Source organism: Polyodon spathula, chromosome 4, assembly GCF_017654505.1.
Source record: "Polyodon spathula isolate WHYD16114869_AA chromosome 4, ASM1765450v1, whole genome shotgun sequence".
Lineage (NCBI taxonomy): Eukaryota > Metazoa > Chordata > Actinopteri > Acipenseriformes > Polyodontidae > Polyodon > Polyodon spathula.
The window spans coordinates 92,944,352-92,965,489 of record NC_054537.1 but is presented as its reverse complement, the minus strand read 5'-3'; the positions used below and the strand labels follow the sequence as shown (position 1 = coordinate 92,965,489).

Below are 21,138 nucleotides of genomic sequence, written 5' to 3'. Positions count from 1 at the left end.
ACTTTTGTTTTTATTTAATAAACATACAGTGACAGCAGATGCAGCCCAGCATTTCAGAGTTCTGTGTATTGCTTCCTGATCCTGCCACACATGCATTTTCATTAACAAGTTCCCCTTATTTAGTCGTTGCGACAGGAAGTGATGTAGGTGTCCTGCAACAATTAAGATTTTTAACAAGAAATGCATTCATTAATGACCTCATTGACTCAATTTCAAAGCATTAATGGATTTATTTAATTAACACATTTCATTTTTAAATCACTTGTTTCTAAAGCTCTCGTTACTGTACAATGGGATTGATACAAGAACACTGGTTTTTGAAAGTCCTGTCCTTGAGCTCTCATCTTTGTGGTTATGGAATAAGCTGAAGCACTGGAACACAGTCGTGGTAAATATGTCAGTCTTAAACAAGCCAAAGGATATTCAAACTGAAACCAGTGGAGACATGAGTATTGCTACTGACAGACAAAAGTAGGTATCTTCAAACACAGAACAGTATTAGTTAGTTCTATTAATACAGAAGTATCTGGATTCGGTCTGCCTCGTTTTCAATAATAAGCAGGATCTGGATTCGGTCTGCCTCGTTTTCAATAATGAGCAGGATCTGGATTCGGTCCGTCTTGTTTTCAATAATGAGCAACAAATTGCAGGAAGTTACAAAGAGAGAAGCCCCTGACAATGAACAACCTTCACCGTGAGTAAATACCACTCATCACAAACCCCAGTGTGTTGAAACTTCCAGTTCATTATACTATATTATATTCCATCCCTTGGAAACCCTAGACATCAGTCATCTTGCCCCCAGCATCATTAACCATCTTATTATAGACTAACAATATTATATCCAGCTGTTCCCCAAGTGAAACTCTGGCTATTGTTGTCGTATGCTACTGTGCATGAGCTTTGCCTGGAAGCCACATATGAACTTTAAAAGATCATTCTGTAAATATTTTAACTTTGTCAGGAAAACAAGAAAACAAAACTATATTTCATGATTTCAATTTGCTCATTAAAGTTGCAACACTGGAAACTAATTTCACTTATTTGCCAGCTTCTAACCTAGACATGGAAAGGTCAAAGGAAAATGAATCACCCTACTGCTCTCTCTTAAGAATTACATGATTCTGCCCAAATACTTCACATGAGCTCCACTTACTGTAGTTTGCATTTAATGGACATGACCACAGTAAATTGTTGTAACTTTGAAACAGTTGTGATATTTTGCACCTTACAAACAGTCCAAAAGCTGAACCATTGAGGATTTATCTCAAAAGACCATTACAGCTTGTAAACATGGAGCAATAAACCTAAAACTGTCAAGTATAAGCAATTCTGTAATGTACTGTGTACCTGCAGCTCTATCTAATTGCACTGTTTTTGTTTATCACCTTAGTTTTATTAGAAATAATTCTGAAAATGAATCCTGTTACAAAATGAAAATGATAAATCTTGTGGCTTTTATGTTTTTCTCCACAGCACTGCTTAAATGTGGAAGAAGCTGTTATTATTATTAATAAGGGGGCAATAAGCATTTCTTTTGAGGCTTCAAATCAGTTTGTGTGGAAAAGAAGGTAGCCCGTACAGATTTCCATATGAACTTATTTTACATCAGGAAGGGGATATGGTATCCATAGCCAATGCAGCCTGGAAATCAAATTATTAAGTGTATGCTACTGGGGCTGGGTAGGAGTCCTGCACATGAAAAGGGGTTTTGTGTTAATGAATTTTGTAAATAGTGTGATTGACAGCTGTGGAATCTAATCAGCAGGTAGGTGTGTTCCAGCAGGGCGTCGGGTATAAAAAGGTCTCGTTTATTCACCTCAGGGCTGCTGCAGAGCCAAAGGGCTGAACATCGTCCATGCTACCCGGACAAAGAGACAGAAACATCTTTCTAAAAGCCTCTGATCGCTTTGAGGGTAAACCGGGGTCAGAGCCGAAGAAAGAAACTGAAACCGCCAGCGACTGGGCGAGTAGCTGGGGTCGGGGTTTGTTTATTATTGAACAGATCCGATTAGTTCAGGGATTGTAGATCCCACCAAGTATAGAGAGCGAGGTGAATAAGCAGGACCTCCGTGCATTTGGGAGTAGCGCACACCATTTTCACGGATCCTTTTATTTTCTAGTTTTTGTACAGTGTTTTTATTGTGCTTTGCATGCGTTCCCCTGTATGTCCTTGGTGCGCTGCCTTTGCTGGCAATGTCGCGTTCGCTGTTCAGTGTGTTGATATGTAAATAAATCTTGTTCGCCTGCCCACACGGCAGTAGCCTGTTACAAATACAAATATACAAACTCTTTTAAGTAGAAAAAACAAGAGTGTTGAAAAACATGGAAATGTTACAATATACTAGAAAACAGGGCAATATCCACAGGACATGCATGAATAGTCTCAACTGTGCCTCTTCACAAATATTCTACTAAAGCACTTCACAGCAATTGTACTGCTGTGTATCATGCCAATGAACAAACAATTATAATGGTTTTAATTCTTGATGCTTTATACCATGATATCTACAGCAAATACTGCATGACTCGGACAAAGGAGATAAATAACATGCAAATGTTAGAGTTTTATTATTCAGTATGAATACTTCTGTTGAGATCACATTTAAATAAGCAATGAAAATCCTTCTGTGACTAATATTACCGCTCAGTTATAATTTTCACCTGTCAGCATGCAAGGCTTGTGTTTTGAGGAACTTTGCTGAGATTGGTAAAGCAACATCATTTGGTGATTCAGTGAGAGGGCTTGGTTACCAACTATCCATTACATTAGGTGCAATGGTGCAGGTATTTATTAAAATTGGTTAAGTAATGAGGACATGTACAGAGGGGTACATGGGGCAACTCAATGTCATGTCATTCAGTTATTGAATGAGTACCACAGTGTGGTCTCCTGTATGTCGAGTGGATACCAAACCAGTGGTAATGCCAGGAGACCACATGATGAGTCATTGGATAAGAGTCCCCACCACTCAGCTCACCCTGTGCTACCCAGGAGGACCTTATTCAAGACTGGGGCCAGCTTCTACAATATGTGTCATGTACAGGTGTTGTCAATGTGTGAATGTGTCTCGTGGCAGAACATATGTAATGTCTGTCACCTGCTTTGTATTGTTCTGATAATTTTGTTTGATCAAGTAAATTAGTTGCTTGTTAGGAGGGGAAATAAAGGATAGGAGAAATGGGAGGAGAACGCGGAACGGGAGCGCTGAGTTAAGCGCCGCTTGAGAAGTAAAGAAAGAAATAAGTAAAGAGAGTAAGGGGGTTTGAGAGTTTTTTTTGTGGTATACTACGCCCCGGATTTTGGAAAGTTAGACCTGGACATTTGTGGTTGTGAAGGCGTATGTAGCATTGAAAGCGAACTTGACCTGAATTGGCTGTTTCAACTTACTGCAGATGACGTGCAGGTTCATCGACCAAACTAAGTAAGACAAAACCTTCTTCCTCTAATGGTTGTGATATTTTCCCCTCGAATAGTACTGCATGTAAATTATATTTTAAATATTAATTATAATTGTTATTTTAATGGGGTGGGACATTAGAACTGAAGGATTACGTTATAAAGTATTATTGCAGTCTGCTTGTAGTATGTTATTGAAATCTAGAGGGGGGTGTGTTGATTGCTGACTGGGTTGTTAGCGCAGCCTACAAGGGTTTTGCAGATGTGTGGATTTATTATTGAGAGTGTTTATTTTTGTGTTGGGTTGCTATTGCACATTGAGTTTTATGATGTTCTTTTCAGTGTGTGAGTTTGATTTGATGTTTTGTAGTTTGATTATTATTAAGCACTTTAGTTTGGAGTCCCTTTATTATTTGATTATTTGTTAAACCCTTCTAGGTGTGCTCACATTTATTGTGCGCATTTAACCTCCCCATTCTACTAAAGCTTTGAATGCATAATGTCACTTTATATTGTTGTTATTGTTTGTAATTACTGAAAGATATTTAATTTAATATGATTTTAATTAGATTAGCAAATAAATGTCATTGGTTTTTATTTCTTGTGTAAAATTGGTATTCTTTGAGCTCCCTGGTTCCTCTGTTCTTTTATTGCTAATATCCAGACCTCACTGGACAACAAAGGTGGTGGCAGCGGCTGCCCTACCCGAACCCGAACGACCTCGTCTGTAGACAGGGAGTGAGCGTTACACACATACTGATACTGATCATGTGCAAACAAACAGTACGTGACTCTTTAAAAAAATGTGTTCATGGGTTTGAGTTCTCTTTAAAAAAATGTGTTCATGGGTTTGAGTTTTCAAAAAACCTTTGGACTTTATGAACCATCATTTTGTTATGCATCATTTTTCACAGGTTAAACTGTACATTAACACAATCAGCCACACAATAAATGGCACAGTATCCTCTTTGTTGAAAATCCTGATCCCTAGCAACTGTTGAGTAGTATTGTTGCTAATTGGCCAACTGGGGCAGGGCTAAGGCCCTGCACATATAAATGTGTATATATTGTGTGTGTGTCATGTGTAATTGTGTATATATAGTTGTGATTTGTTAATTAGTATTATGAGTGGTTTTGGCAGGGGTGGAAACCCATCCCTGCAGTCTCTAATATCTATGTACTTCCTCTTCAATTGAGCAGGCCACCAAACTAATTGGAGGGGAAGGGAAAAAAAGTGTTCAGAATGTGGTCAAGCTAGAAAACGATTCAACGAGCTTCACAGCATTGTAAAGGAGGAGCTGAGACAAGCTCCAGTGTGGGTTAGTTAGGGACAGGGCTGGGAGCAGCATGTTGTGATTCAGGTCTCTGGCAGTGAGAAAGTGCAGCTTGGGTGCTTCTTCGTGTGGTTTAATTGTTTGATTTATTTTTGTTTGAAGGCTGTTAACAATAAGAATATGAAGAAAGGACACTTGTGAAATGGTCTGCTACTCCTGCCTCTAGCTAGCCCTGACCACACAGCTACCCTTCCATGACAATAATAACACATTACGTAAGAATCAAAATACATACTAAATTAGTTAAAAGCAGAAAAAACATGTGCCCAGAGCAGTAGAAACACACAAGCTACTGTATCTGGTGGGCCATTGGAAGTAACTAGCTGTGTGCATTCTGATTCATCAATATACCCATGTTACTATCCCCATCTCTACTAAATAATCAAAGCTGCTTCACACATTCACAGTGCACTTGCATTATCAACTCTTTAGCTACATAATAGATATCAAATCTTGAATTGTTCATGTTTTACATGTAATTTACTGATATTTAAGTGTTACTAATTAATCTAAAGTCTAAAATGGAAGATACTAATTTATGCATTTATTTATGTGTTTATATATATATATATTTAAAGCAGCTCCAGCTGAAAGGAGGAAGTTGGTAGTCACTGAAGTGCAAAAGCAGGAGGAGAGGATGAGGAGTGTCCAGGTGGTGTCCCAGGCTAAGCAGGGAGAAGGGATGAGATGAGAGAATGTGGAACAGCATAAGTTTGGCTGGCGAGACCTGTGGACAATGGAACAGAGGAGGATCAGCTTCCTAATCAAGTCCACATAGGATGTTCTTCCATCACCACATAACCTGAATGTGTGGGTAGAAGAGAATCCTGCATGTCCTTTGTGTTCATCACTGGCTACCCTGAAGCACATTCTTATAGGATGTAAGGTGGCTTTGAGCCAGGGTCGCTTCACTTGGCATCATTACCAGACGCTGTAATGCTTGGCATTAGCACTGGAAGAATGGTGTAATAATATCAACAGCTCTGCCAATATCAGCAATAGCTGCACACAGAGAATGACATTGCTCTGTCTAGCAGAGCAACCAGCAGGGAAGATTATTAGAACTAAGATTCACCTGGAACAATTGGAGGCTGCTGAAGGTTGGAGAATGCAGGCAAATCTTGACCAGCGGCTTATTTTCCCACACGATATTGCAACAACTACCATTTGACCCAACATTGTCCTGTGGTCAGTCTCAGCACGCCTTGTTATCCTGGTTGAACCAAAAGTGCAATCGGAGGATTCAATGGACAACATAGAAGAGGATGAAACTGGTATGCTGAGTCAGCCGCTGAGGTCAGACAGCAGGGGTGGAGATTCCGGGTTCATCCGGTATACGTGGTTTATCCCGGCTTCTTATACTTATGTGACGTATACTGAAGTGTCTATCCGAGGAGGCAGAGAAGTGATGGATGAAGTTAATATCAATGAAAGAATGCATGGCTAAGGCAAGTAAACCTGGCTGGGTTGGATGAGGTGTCATGAGCTAGTCAACGAAAGACTGAAGACAGGAGGTGCCCATCTGAGGACCCCTGCGAAGTTCCCCACTCAGCCCATTCCTGATGGTTGCCATGCTGAGGCGCTAGGGAGACCACAATTTGGCTGATCCCTGGAGCCATCATGACATGTCAGTAGAGGTCTTAACAAGTCTACCCGGACCCGAGACCCAACCTGTGCCAAATGTGTTTTCGGGTGAAAAATTGTCGGGTCGGGTCGGGTCCGATTTTGTTTACTCAGTAATACACAGACTGCTGATTACTACCAAAGAGGCTCTCTTTGGTACTAAAAATCATTGTTTATAATTCCTGTTGCGTGGATTGGCTTCCCCCAGTAGCACATGACATGGTTGGCAGAGAACAGCAGCAGATACCTGACCTATATCGAAGGGGGTTCTTTTAGATCATTCTTAAGTCGGAGCATTGGATTTGTTTATGAAGACAGTGAAAGAAAAACTTAAGTAAAACGAATTCCATGAACAAAAGCTCACAGAAAGATGCAAGTCTGCAGTGTGGGAATCATTTGTTGTTATTGTGGACAAAGAAGGAAAATGAGTTTTGCAAAATTCCTTCTGCTCTTGTGTTAAGTGTCTAATAAAATCACACAGTTACAAGATTGTACTTCAGTTCATTTGATTTTCAGATAATGTATTTATCTTTGTATCTTTTACACAAGCATATTATATATGTTTAATTTCACAGTCCACTGTATAGGTTCATGATGGACTAAACACTGTCTGCAGGTCAGCCAGATTTCCAGGTTGACTGGAAAAAATACTGCTTTCATACTGTATCTAGTATAGGCATATACTATAGGCTCATCTGTTACATCAAAGCTATATCTTGGTTGATTCCCAATACTATTATTTCATTTATCTTGGTGAAAACTGAGTCCAGTATTAGCATGAAGTAAAAAAAAAACAGCTACTCTCATGTAATAAAAATGTATGTATGTACTTACGTGTAAAATTATAATTATTATTGTTTTTTTATTTATTTATTTATGTATTTATTTATTTGACCTCTCAATCAGTATAGTCCTTTCAGTAGTCTTATTCATGTGAAAGTTGCATTTGTCTTTGTGAAACACGATACATATGTTGTTCAATACATTTATCTCATACAAATTCATGCATAGACAAAGCTTTGTATTAAAGTCAGCCATCTGGCCAAACGGTGTAATAGGGTACAGTTACTCATATTTTTCTAGAGAAACAGTAACTAGAGGACAAACTTTTGCTTTCATTGCTTTCTTTGCTATGACAATTCACTGTCCATGGGATATTATATAACACAGACAAGTTTGAATAAAAAAAGAAACGACAAAGGGAAAACACAAACCGATAACTTATAGTGTTGCAAATAATATATCCTTGATATGCTCGAATCTTAAAAGCGCCACACTTAAAAAAAAAAAAAAAAAAAAAAAACTTTCTAAAGTGAAGTTCATCGCAGAGTTGTATCAAAGTAACATTCATTCTAAGTGCACGTGCGATATATATATTATATATATATCTATATATATATATATATTATATATATATATTGTATATGTCACACACACACACACACACAAAGGCACCTTAATCCTTACGAGGAAAATAGACGTTGATCAACATACTAAAACAGAAAGAGAAAGTAGACCCTATATATAACAATTGTGTGGCTTGAGGATATTGTACCTGGTTAAATGAAATACGTTGAATTGCGCAACATTACACATCACAGACAACTGTGAAACTTTAGAATTAGATCGTAAAAGCAGACAAATATGGAGTTGCTTTCAATTGCAGAGACCTACAGTAAATCCTAATGCATTCTAAGATATTTATTTTAAATATAGATCGTTTAGATTTTAAGTAGTGAAGACCACTGAGGAGAAACCCCTTGCGGAAACGGCCAGCAGCCACTACGGTACCTATCCATGGTGCTGACTGAGAAACTTCGTCGCGCTCTGATTGTTGCGCGTAATTAGAGTACAGTACCATTAATTAAATATAAGACTATCAAGTGACAGGCTGTTCATTTTTACGCATTTTTATATTAATACCATTAGAACACCAAGACAGCATGTTACCCAAGCTAACTTATTAAATTAGATCCAAATTATATATTTAGGTCATTTGTCAATTTAAACACTGGTATTACTACAAAGGTTGTGATTAATCAGGTTACAGCTATGTGCACTGTAAATCAAACGAAATAACCATAAATCGAATGCAAAATATTTAAAACACATTTTAGTATTGATATACTATACACTGTAATGTTTGGGTAGTGTTCTAGTGTGACTAAATTATATTGTCAAACAATTATAATAACACTAAAATGTGTGTATTTCTGTTTACTTTAACAACCGTTCCCGCTCTTTATATATATATATATATAGGTTCTCAATTTGTCATATTTAATTGTATTTTTCTGACCATAAACCAGGAAAGCTTGAAAACCAGTAGACACATTGACTGACAAAGATTTACAGTAAATGCATCTTTCAGAGCAATACTCACTTCGTTACCTCTGTATTAAAACCTTGCTTTAAAAAAAAAAAAATCCATTACAATTAGTTTAATGGACAATCTCATTTTGATTTGACTTTGGGCATGTGTGTATCTTCAAAAAGAAATGTGTAACTTTTATAAACATGTAAACCAATTATACCGGTTGTATATTTCACAGATACATTTTCACAAACCATACATCATACATCAAGAGGCAACACGAAAGTTACACATTCCAGAAAAAGTCCAACACTTACGTGTGCCGTCAAAACGCGTCGCTATGGTGTCCAAAAAGGTATTCTGCGGGGCTAATAGTCCTTTCATAACAGGCATTTTTCCCAATTGGTGTGGAATTCCCCATCAAATGTCTGGCACAGCTTAAGCGCAAAGCGTGTTCTTACTTGTCTGCTAAAACGTGCTGCTACCAGATCCAAGAGTCCAGGATCTCTGCTTATTCCGCTCTCTTCAGCAGGGAAACTGCAAGGATATGCGCGTCAAGTTCCTTACAGTGATAGGCTGACAAGCTGGAAAGAATACACTACACAAGGACGATGCCCGCAGGTACAAACCAGGTAACCATCGCTGTCGTCGGGTGTAAAGGCAAGACGCAGATAATACAGATGAAGAGGGGTAGCTTCGTTTTCGAGATGCTTTTGTATCAAATTGCATATTACGGCACTCTGGCAGTTGTTTTTCCACCCCATACTATTCAAAAGACAGGTTACTTAATCATGCTTCTATACAGAAGTTTAACTGCTAGGTATAATACTTTGGCTTTGTTGTCTGAATCGGTTTACAGTTAATGCACTGCCTATAAGCACAGGCACATTTGGTTTTACTTTGATAGAGTTAGCAACTGAGCTTTGCCAGGTTTGACCAACGTCTATAGGTCGACAGAAAATTATATTTAGTTAATCATATCAACTGTAACACAACTTCACGAATCACTTAGTAAATAATTTATAATATATATATATATATAATATATATAGATATTATATATATATATCTAATATATCTATATCTATCTCACACACACACACACACACACACACACACACACACACACACACACACACACCACAAAAGAAAACACACTGAGAACATTGTCAAATAGTAAATATATATATACAACACAATGGACACACATTACATCACCCCACACAACATTGTCAAAAAGTTTTATAAGCTACCCAAAAAGGTCAAAAGACCCTATCCAAAATACACAAGATACTGAGAACATTGTCAAAAAGTAAATTTATGCTACAACCTGCTAATCTAATGGATCAGAATTATTACATCTGGTTTCTTTTCATGGTTTTTGATTACCCTTGTAAGATACTGAAATGTTTTCCTTTTTTTATATTGCTTTGTCCATTATAAGTCATTTCCTCATTCAAAACCTTCAAGTAGTACTTTGTGGAGGGGTGTGTCACACTGGGACTGTGTACTTTATTCTTCTAGCTGTGTGGGCTGTCCATGCTGAATTGAGCTAGAAGATGGAAGAGGTTTTACAAAGAAGATGTACTGTGTAACTTGTATTCTCCCATTCTAATTCAAAAACAGAAATAGATGGCAGCACTGATAAAATGGAAACAAGCTTTGACTTTGAGAGGGGTCAATGATTATTAATTTAATATTACATTAAAATGTTGTGCCTTCACGTGTCTTACTGGACATTCTTAGTCATACACATTCCTGCAAAGGAAAGAGATTTTAAACATGTGATTCCTCTGTAATCTAGATAAAAGACATTAAAATTTAAAAAAAATTCCATTCATTGTAGGACAGAGGTCTTTTTCTGTGGCAAACAGACTGTATGCCATTTTTAAATGAAGTTTACAAATACTGGAGTCCTTTATCTCAAACACCATAGCCTAATGGAATGAAAGACATGTTGAAAAATAGAGTGCAGTGGATTAACCGTCTATGCCAGTCAGACCCTGACATAGACTCAAAACTTTGGCCTCCAGTGAGATACAATTGTCCTGTGTTCAGCAGAAAAGCTTAAACACATCTTTTTTTTTTCAATATAGTAGTCGTCAATTATTATTTTTTAATTTTCTCCCAATTTAGAATATCCAATTATTTTTTTTAAGCTCAGCTCACTGTTACCAACCCTGCACTGACTTGGGAGCAGTGAAGATGAACACACGCTGTCCTCCCAAGTGTGTGCAGACTCATCATGTAGCTACCATGCAGTCAGAGGACAGCGCAGCTCCAGGCAACTTACATGCAAGGCTGCGGGCGCCTGGCCAGACTACAGGGGTCAATGATGCACAGTGAGCCAAAGACACCCTGGCCTACCTAAACCCGCCCCCCAGATGGCACCCAATTGTGTGCCACCCCCTGGGAACTCCCATCCATGGTCAGCAGTGGAATAGCCTGGACTTGAACCTGTGACGTCCAGGCTATAGGGCATATCCTGCATTCCACGCGTAGTGCCTTTAATGGATGCGCCACTCAGGAGCCCAAAAAAAAAAGAAAAACATTCAGCCCAAATTAAGAAATGTCACTCAGTCGTGAATAAATGATCAATATATGGGTTATCATGATTATTAGGCTGCACCAAATCAAATAAAATAATTGCTAACATTTCTCAAAAACTTGTCTTTAAGTTCATGTAAGGACCCCAATTGCTCCATGACATAGCTGCTGTAGTTGAAATGACCATATTCTCTTCTTCATCCACTATTTCTAAATTGTCAATACATATAGCACTGAATTCAGCCATGTTTGAATCTGAGTAAAGGGTGAGCTCTTTGAAATGAATGAAGCTTGCGCTAACACTCATTAAGGAACACCTCCACATTTCATTACCATAGCAAATCTCTATTATTCCCAGACAGCCATATTAGCAGGTCAAGAGGAACATCACCTGATCAATTCCACAAGGGGTTATATGTTTGTCCACAATGCTTAGAGCTATAAGCAATTGATTTTAAAGTGGCAGCCTTGTCAGGAGGAACAGGGCACGCTAAGGTTCAATTATTCTGTGTAAACATTGTGAATAAACATGGCAGTGTTGCTTACCACGAACATGTTGTTTTAATGCAATGTTTTTACAGCATGTTTCACTTATGTTTATATTATGTTTGAACACAATACAAAGTAGACTATAATTTAAACTTGTCACTTCTATACACACCTCAGTATAAATGATTTGATGTATTGCTGTGTTGTTCTTTCTGCACAAAGGGATGAAATTAAATTATTTAATCTGATAGGTGTGTTTGAAATCTCCTTTTTCCAAATGCCTTAGGGGGTTGACTAAATTATTAACACAACAGTTTAGTCGGGAGAACTCATGCGATAGAAAGAACATGTCATTATTGATGTGATAGAAAGAACATGCCATTATTCATGACCAAGGAGGCATATATTGGTAGCAACTTTCTTGTGATGAAGTCAAATAGATGTACATTTGTTAGAAAACACAATTGTCAAATTGTCACAGTGACAGCTGTGAATCTTCACACTGCTGGCAATCAACTTGGATATATACAGCTCTGGCCAAAAGTTTTGTGAACCCCTGCTGCCCCAGTTCTGGCTGCAAGTAGTGTGTTTCACCATAGCAATGTCATTTATGATACTGTGATATGTCCCCTAGCTGCAGAAATCTGGCCTTGCTCATCAGCATACAAGAGGACCGACATTGGAACATTGCTACGGTTACACAGAAGAAAGGGTTCTCTTTGTTTTGTACAGGAAATATATTTTATCCTCTTCAGTTTTTCCTTCTCAAGGATTAATGGAATCAGAAACACCACAGACAGGCATGTGTTTCTTCCTGAACTTCTGTATTCACTAGGGATGTTCTTTGTGGGGCTCTTGAAAACCTTCACCCACATCCTCGAAGGGTCCCCAGTTATCATCCTAAGCAGAACCCAGTAGAAATAAATGGGACAAGGGTGTTTTTTTGTTTTGTTATTGTATGGTGTTTTTCTTTCTAAAATATGCCTTAATTTCTATATTTAAGGCTTCTCTTTTCTAATGTACGGCTATTCAAACAGCTTACCTACAAACCATTTTAATGTATATTTTCTAATCTTTTGTTGTTTTTTTTTTTATTATTATTACACCAAGATTATAATAAGATTCCTGATCACTATTAAACAGTTATCTTAATTACATGAATTCAGTGTACTGTAGCGGTTTAAAATGGTTAAACTGTTGACTTTTAAAGTCTGAACTTGAAATGGTTAAATATGTCAGATAAGGGCAAAGATCACTTTGTTTATTAACTACAGGAGGCACATGATTCAGTTCTGGTCACCTCGCTACAAAAAGGATATTGTTGCTCTAGAAAGAGTGCTAAGAAGAGTGACCAGAATTATTCTGGGTTTAAAAGGCATGTCGTATGCAGACAGGCTAAAAGAATTGAATCTATTCATCTTGACAATGTTGGCCCAAGGGACTTTTTCGACCTGAAAAAAGAAACAAGGACCAGGGGTCACAAATGAAGAATAGACAGAAGGGCATTCAGAACAGAAAATATGAGGCACTTTTTTACACAGAGAATTGTGAGGGTCTGGAACCAACTCCCCAGTAATGTTGTTGAAGCTGACACCCTGGGATCCTTCATGAAGCTGTTTGATGAGATTCTGGGATCAATAAGCTACTAACAACCAAACGAGCAAGATAGGCCGAATGGTCTCCTCTCATTTGTAAACTTCCTTATGTTCTTATTGCTTGATAATCTTACAAAATATGTTTTTATTTAATATTTAGGAGTAAATATTTATTTCCTATTCAACAGATACTGTTAACACCTTTAAAAAATGTTTTCAAGCAATACATGCTTGTTTCCATCTGTTTGGCTTTGATACCATCAGCAGCCCTTCACTGAGTAAGTCAGTGTAACCTGTAATTTTTTTTATGTACGAAACATGAATTTAGCAATACCTACTTAACTTCCTTTATGATTTTAAAGTTATTTGAAACAGGAAATTGTTTATACTTTGTTTGTCTCCCTAAGATTCTGATGCTACTTATGTCCGATGTAAACAAAGGCTTGTATTGTCATTAGAGATTGGTACACTGTGGTTTTATTGATATTTAACATAAACACTCTAATTTACAGAATTGTTTACCTTTTCAATCTTTTGCTTTCCTTCCAATTCCTTTTTTTAATGATCTGAGGTCTAGCACGTGGGTGTGCCCCGTAATAGAGCTTCCTGATTGGTAGAAGTTCTGAGGATCATAATCTCTAGTGACCTACCCGAGGCCTCAGCATCACAAGTAATAGCTCCTCATGCCTTAAGGTGAAAAAAATGCTTATTCTACTCCATTTATTCCTCTTCTAACATATGCAACTGATTCTAATGAGCAAATGTCTCACAAGACCAGAGCTACTAAAAAATGTTATCTATTTACTAGGAATGACTAGGATATTAATTATCTATTAACCCCACTCAGACTCGTGTTTAATTACACAGACACACCGTATAATATATATATATATATATATATATATATATATATATATATATATATATATATAGTGATTAAGCCACCACTCACTCACATGCGTTGCTTCTTTCAAAGCAGACCTAACACACAGAAATGGAGGTTTTAAAGGGCTTTCACAATGCATTTAATAAACCCTAACAAAAATAAAACAAACACCTAGCTCTTTGTCAAGCGCTAACTAACACAGGCTGGAACCTTCTCTAATAACCGGACAGGTAAACTTGTTTACGGGTTGTAAAACAAAACAAACACTGCATAACACAAAAAAGTTTTACACTTATCTTTCTTCTTTAATTACAGCTGCACGCACGCACGCACGCACGCTGCTTTCTTTAAATACCCTGCACCTGGCTTTTATTTACAATGATAGCCAGGTGCAGAGGATAATTACTAATAAAACAATTAACAAAAACAATGATCAAATTAGGGCTTTTCAGGGCTTCTGGGAGGTGTTGTCCTGTTCTCCTGAACCCCAGACTACACCCTCTCGCAATATATATATATATATATATATATATATATATATATATATATATATATATATATGAAAAATACCTACCGCGGAACTTAATTATTACATTTGTTGGCCGGTTAAATATATATATTATAATTAACACATGTAGGAAATTTGTCTGGACAATATGAGTATTGAAGATACATACAGAATTTGGCCAATGACCTTGTTCTCCACAGCATGCAATATGTTTTTAACATACACCCCCTGCCTCAGCTGTAAAACTGAGTTACATCACAATCTGATAAGCGATTCTCAATATGTAGAATAGGGAAGTATGACATCCACACATGTACGTCAAGTACTGAGTGTCCCTGGTGCTGGATAAATGCAGTGGAGGATAACGAGGGCTGAATGCCATTCCCATTCCCTACCTCTGAACTGGGTCATCTTCAAGATGGAGGAAAGAGAAGGCAACCAGGGAGAATAATCAGTGTAATTATTTCAAAATCTCACTGACTTATTAAAATGACAGAATTAGTCCACATCCAAAAAATGTCTCATTCACATGATATACATTGGATTTGGTTATGGATTTGTATTTGAGATAAATATACAACTACCCTACTTTCTTTAAAATGTGTGTCTCACAGTCTAGACTTTACAGCCTCATTCTGAGATGTTTGTGTGATACTGCTGCCACCTGGTGTCACTATCATGTAGCAGTATTGTGGTGTTTTTTCAGTAACTAAAAACATGAAGAATCAGGTTAAATAGCAGGTTTTATATAGTTTTGGCCTAACTGCATTAGGTGGCTGGTCCGGAGGAGACAGCCTTTTGGCTGTCAGCATTTCCGCTGATCGCATTGCCGCTGCCAGCGTGGACACCATTGGCTGCAGAGCTGCAGGAAGCAGCATTTCCACGGCTGGAGTGTGCCACCCACTGTCAGCCTTTCTTCTTCCAGCGCTGCATCTGCAGGCCACAGGTCCAGAAGTGGCAGCATTTCCACAGCCGGAGGGTGCCGCACTGCTGGCAGCGTGGCCCATGAAGGAGGACCTCGCACCGCTGTCAGCATTGTCACTAGAGGAGTGCCTCACACCGTGGCTGCCCGTTGGCCCATTAGTGCCTCCGTTCATGTGCCAGGATCCAGACCCAGACTTTTGTGCCCTTTAGGGGGGGAGGTGGCCTTTGAGGACATGTGTGCTGGGCACAGGGAGGGGTTATGTGACATGTGTGCTGGGCACAGGGAGGGGTTATGTGACATGTGTGCTGGGCATAGGGAGGGGTTATGTGATGTGTGTGCTGGGCACAGGGAGGGGTTATGTGACGTGTGTGCTGGGCACAGGGAGGGGTTATGTGACGTGTGTGCTGGGCACAGGGAGGGGTTATGTGACGTGTGTGCTGGGCACAGGGAGGGGTTATGTGACGTGGTTCCCCGTCCCTGTGTTGTTTTGTGTTATTATTATTATCTAAATGTATTGTTTTGTGCTTGTTTTATTTTTGTAATTTGGCGTGATTTGGCAGAGGTGATGTTTTCTTCTCGTCTCTGCCAAAGAATCCAGCATCGGCTCACATGATTTATTGACAGAAAACCCTGTGCAGAATGTGGTCGAGGGATAAACTTAGCAATTGATGTCCAATTAATCCCTCGACCAAGATATAAAAACTAGCAGCTTTTGCTCACTAAGGTTGGGTGTTCAGGGAGTAAGAATGAGAAGAGAGAGGAATTTATAGAAAGCAGTTGCTACTCATGTTGGCTTTACACCAGCACGATACCTGTTGGATTATTGTCTGTTTTGTTTTGGCCAACAGGCCTGTTGTTTTGTGTATCTGTTTTGTTTAAACATTTTATTTTGTTATTGAGCTTCAACCTGCAGTACTGTGTCTTCCTGGTCTGTAACGTCAGCACCAAGCCATCCTGCCTCAGTGGCCTATTGTAGGTCTTGGCGATTGTAAATATCCACCAGTGACTGGCTGTCTTGGCAACATGCTCTTTTATTCTACAGTCATGTTATGATGAATAAAAAAAAAAATCAAACAGGTTTACATGAGGATTACAATGAAACGATTCCTCAAATAATTGATTCAGATTAGACTGCATATTTAAACTGGGTAGCTCATAGCCACTTATGTTATATTTAAGAATAACAAGAAATTAAAATATGCTATTAAAAATTTTTTATTAACCAGTATTTATTCAGAGATGAGATTACCTGGATACAATTTAAGGACTAATACGGTCAATTTTAGGTTAAGGGCAGACAAGAACTAAACTATAACTGATTTTCATGGTACATAACTTAAACCTCTTCACCTTTATGTTGCTGAATATCTTACATGAAATGAAATAATAATTTGTGACAACCTTGTTTCACATATTAAGTGTTTTTAAGTGTCAAGTATTTGATTTGATCCATTCTTTCATCAATTGTCTGTGAAGCCTGAAACAGAAATTCAAATGTTATAAAAGATGTTTATCTTTATTAAAATACCACATTTATTCCATCTTCAAACTGGTGAAGTTCATTTTAGGTCCTGAAACACACTGTTCTGCTTTTAAGGCAAACAATGATTATCACTGCTGGCATAGATGACACAGAGCACAGCCACAACTGATCACAACTTGATCAGTTTAAAAACAAAACAACCAAAAATAAATCTGCATGCATCTGCACTTTTTTGTGGAGGGTAAGGATGCTGAAAGGTCTAAAACATGGATATGCATTAAGATATGTATTTTAAAGTATACAGCTCTGGCCAAAATTTTACCACCACCTAGAACTTTAGGATTGAGACATAATTATACGAAAACTATACAGACATAATTTAGATATTTTGTTTAACATCATATAATAAAAGAAACTACAAAATGATATTGCAAATATCTACCGGAAGCCATAATTGTAGTACAGTATTTTATGTATTTTAGATTTTGAAATGTAATATTTCTCGATTTTTGTCAGTATTTTATAAAGTAAATCGAAAAATACAAAGAAGTATGTCATTCAGTATGTTAACATTCATCCAACTTTATGAAGCAACATTGGCTAATTCTATAGGGTGATGCTAAACTTTTGGCCATAGCTGTACAAGGCTATACCACTGGAACACATCCCTTGTGCTAAGAGCTATCATTGCACATATACTACCGGTCAAAAGTTTTAGAATACTCCCATTTTTCCAGTTTTTATTGAAATTTAAGCAGTTCAGGTCCAGTGAATAACCTGAAATGATACAAAGGTAAGCGATAAACTGGCTGGGGTTAAAAAAAAAAGTTTAGGTTACCAAAAACTGAAAAATAATGTACATTTCAGAGTTATACAAAAATGCCCTTTTCAGGGAATAAGTAATGGGTTAACAACTTACAGCTGTTCTGCAGCAATGGAAGTAAATTAAGTCTTGAAAGTTGATGCTAACAATTCCTACAGGTGTCCCAAGTTTTGCTGATTACTTACAAACCCTCTGTCTGTATAAAAGCAGTGTTGGAACAGACTGTGTTACTACACCCACTTAAGCATTATTTGGACAGTATTGTACTGCAGGAAGTAGTATATTGTTATCATAATGGAGAGAAAAAGACAATTAACAAACGAAGACAGACAGACCATTATAACCCTTAAAAGTGTAGGTCTTTCCTTTAGAGAAATTGCAAAGAAAGCCAAGGTATCAGTGAGTACAGTTTCCTACACCATAAAAAGGCACTTGGAAACTGGAGGAAACTCTGACAGGAAGAGGTCTGGCAGACCCAAAGGCACAACAGAATCAGAAGCCAAGTTTCTGAGAGTCAACAGCTTGCGTGATAGGCGGCTCACAGGACAACAGCTTCAAGCACAGCTTAACGCTGGTCGAAGTAAGCAAGTCTCAGTTTCAACTGTGAAGAGAAGACTTGGAGCTACAGGTTTGACAGGTCGAGTTGCAGTAAGAAAGCCATTGCTAAGATGGCAAAATAAGAAAAAGGGGCTTGCCTGGGCCATGAAGCACCGCCAGTGGACTATTGAAGACTGGGTCTTATGGACCGATAAATCAAAATTTGAAATCTTCAGTTCATCACGCAGGGTTTTTGTACACCGTCGAGTAGGTGAAAGGATGGTTCCTCAGTGTGTGACACCATCTGTCAAACATGGAGGAGGAAGCGTGGTGGTCTGGGGCTCTTTTGCTGGATCCAGAGTTGGCGAATTGCACAGAGTGAGTGGCACCCTGAACCAAAACGGCTACCACAGTATTTTGCAGCACCATGCAATACCCTCTGGTATATGCCTAGTTGGTCAGGGGTTCATCCTACAGCAAGATAATGACCCAAAATATACCTCCAGGCTATGTCAGAACTACCTTAGAAGAAAAGAACAAGACGGTAGGCTTCAAATCATGGAATGGCCAGCACAGCCTCCAGACTTAAACCCCATTGAGCTGGTTTGGGATGAACTGGACAGAAGGGTGAAAGCAAAGCAAACTACAAGTGCAACACATTTGTGGGAACTTCTGCAACAGTGTTTCAGTGATTTCCATTGTAGAAAGAATGCCACAAGTGTGTTCGGCTGTTATATCTGCAAAAGGTGGCTACTTTGATAAGTAAAAAATGTAGATTAAATTTTGTTAAACAAAACAATTCCATGATTTATTTTTTTATCTCCAATTGTTTATTTGTTCTATGCTTTAATTTCAGAGTACATTGAGACATTAAACTGCATAAATTTCAATAAAAACTGGAAAAATGGAGGTGTTCTAAAACTTTTGAACGGTAGTGTACACAATTATAAAACTATCTGAATTAACTGCTGTAAACTGCCATAAATCAAAGCTCTTCAATGTGCTACTGCTATGGGTTGAAAATCCATTTTAAATTCTGAAAAGTAAAGGGAGATTGCAGAGCATGTCTATTACAGAAAAATTGTTTCTTGGTTCATCTAATCAGGCATCACAATTGTGCTGAAATGACTGGCATTGGGTTATTGCTGTAGTTATCTCTCTGGATGTGAATGCAGCTCCATGAAACCAAACCTCTCCTGCTTGCACTTTTCCATCTTTACTCACGGTTTTCCTAATAGCATCATGCAGGAGAATGAATGCATGAGTGTGGAAAAGAATGTACCCTGCAATGTAATTTCAAGTTTATATAAATTAAACACGATGCCACATTACCAACACTATAGTCGTCAGTTCCCTTTACACTATGTTTTCAGTTAAAATGTTAATATTAGCTAAGAATGTTTGTGAATGTTGTCTGAATTGAGTGAGTGAGACTCTTCAAACTAAAAAAAACTTTATTCAGACTAGAAGCACATGGCTTAGGGGAGCAGTGATATTTGTACATAATTAGAGACCGGAAGAGAGATTTTAGTAAAACATGTAACCTTTAAGCAGTGAAAAAACAAACAAGCCAGCTTTGTTTTTGGGAGGGTAGAGTGTAACTCAATGAAGCCATAAAAAAAATACACTTCTGAGCCACTTTTCAAATAAAAATCTATATACTATTTCTGTATGTTTGGTATGCTATGTATTGTCAAGGAAAATCTGGTTACATGCAGTAGGTGGCAATTGTTATATACAAACTGGGCTATGCAAGCACTGTAGCCATGTAATCATAAAATGTTGAGAATGGTTCCAAGTTTGGAGGACACAAATATGGAATTCTGTGATAAGAAAACCAATGCAAATCAGTGATTTAATGTACAGCTCAAAGTACCAGATTTTTTTTCATGCAACTGGCTTCAAAAGAATGGCCAAAATGTGATCTGACTTGGTTGAGCATTTCAAAGGGTTTACCTCAGTTTCTGCCAATAAGAAGAAGGTGGCAGATCATTGCTGACAGCAGTGTATTCTTTTCCAGGTTCTTATTGGATTTAAACCCCTAAGCTGCTGGAACAGTCCTTCTCCATTTAGGAAGTCACATTCATCCTTTACATTTAAACCCGTGACAGCCATAGTGTGAAGCACTGTAATGTATTCTATTATCAAGGCTTCATTACTAAATTCATTACTAAATGATTATAATACTATTTAACTGTATTAATATACAGCATTGAAAAAGTGTTAGATGCTGGGGTAGGGTTGGGATACTTGTTGACTGCTTTACCCCACTCAGACTGATTGCTTATTATATATCTTGAACAGATGACTGTCCAATGATTTTAATCTATTGCAATACAAGAGCACTGGTACCCCAAGATGTTATTCATATTCAAGGAATGACAAACAGATGGGGTTGAAACATGTATTGCTCATTAACAAAGCCCCTCGTTTATTAAATATCTCAGTATACCTGAATACTGTGATGGTCCCCACTTCGAAGGATATATGTTCCCTACAAAAGTAAGGTTCCCTCAATAGTAACCCAAAATGTAAACAAACATCCCACCAAGTCATTCTTCATTGACAATATGCATGGGTAACATTTTATTAAAATCTATAAGCTATTTTTGAAGACGGTGTGTTCACAGCAGTCAGTTACAGCCAAATGTTTTTGGGCATAATTGCATTAATA

General features: G+C 37.9%; 1 protein-coding gene across 1 annotated transcript in view; it reads right to left on the bottom strand.

The window, feature by feature from the left end:
* Positions 1-9,173, bottom strand: part of LOC121315134 (potassium voltage-gated channel subfamily H member 8-like) — an 80,480-nt gene extending 71,307 nt beyond the window's left edge. Inside the window, exon 1 of the mRNA XM_041249082.1 lies at positions 8,989-9,173. Within this exon, the coding sequence (XP_041105016.1) occupies positions 8,989-9,064 (76 nt within the window). The 5' untranslated portion in view covers positions 9,065-9,173. The remainder of the gene's footprint in view (positions 1-8,988) is intronic.
* Positions 9,174-21,138: the final 11,965 nt, after the last annotated feature.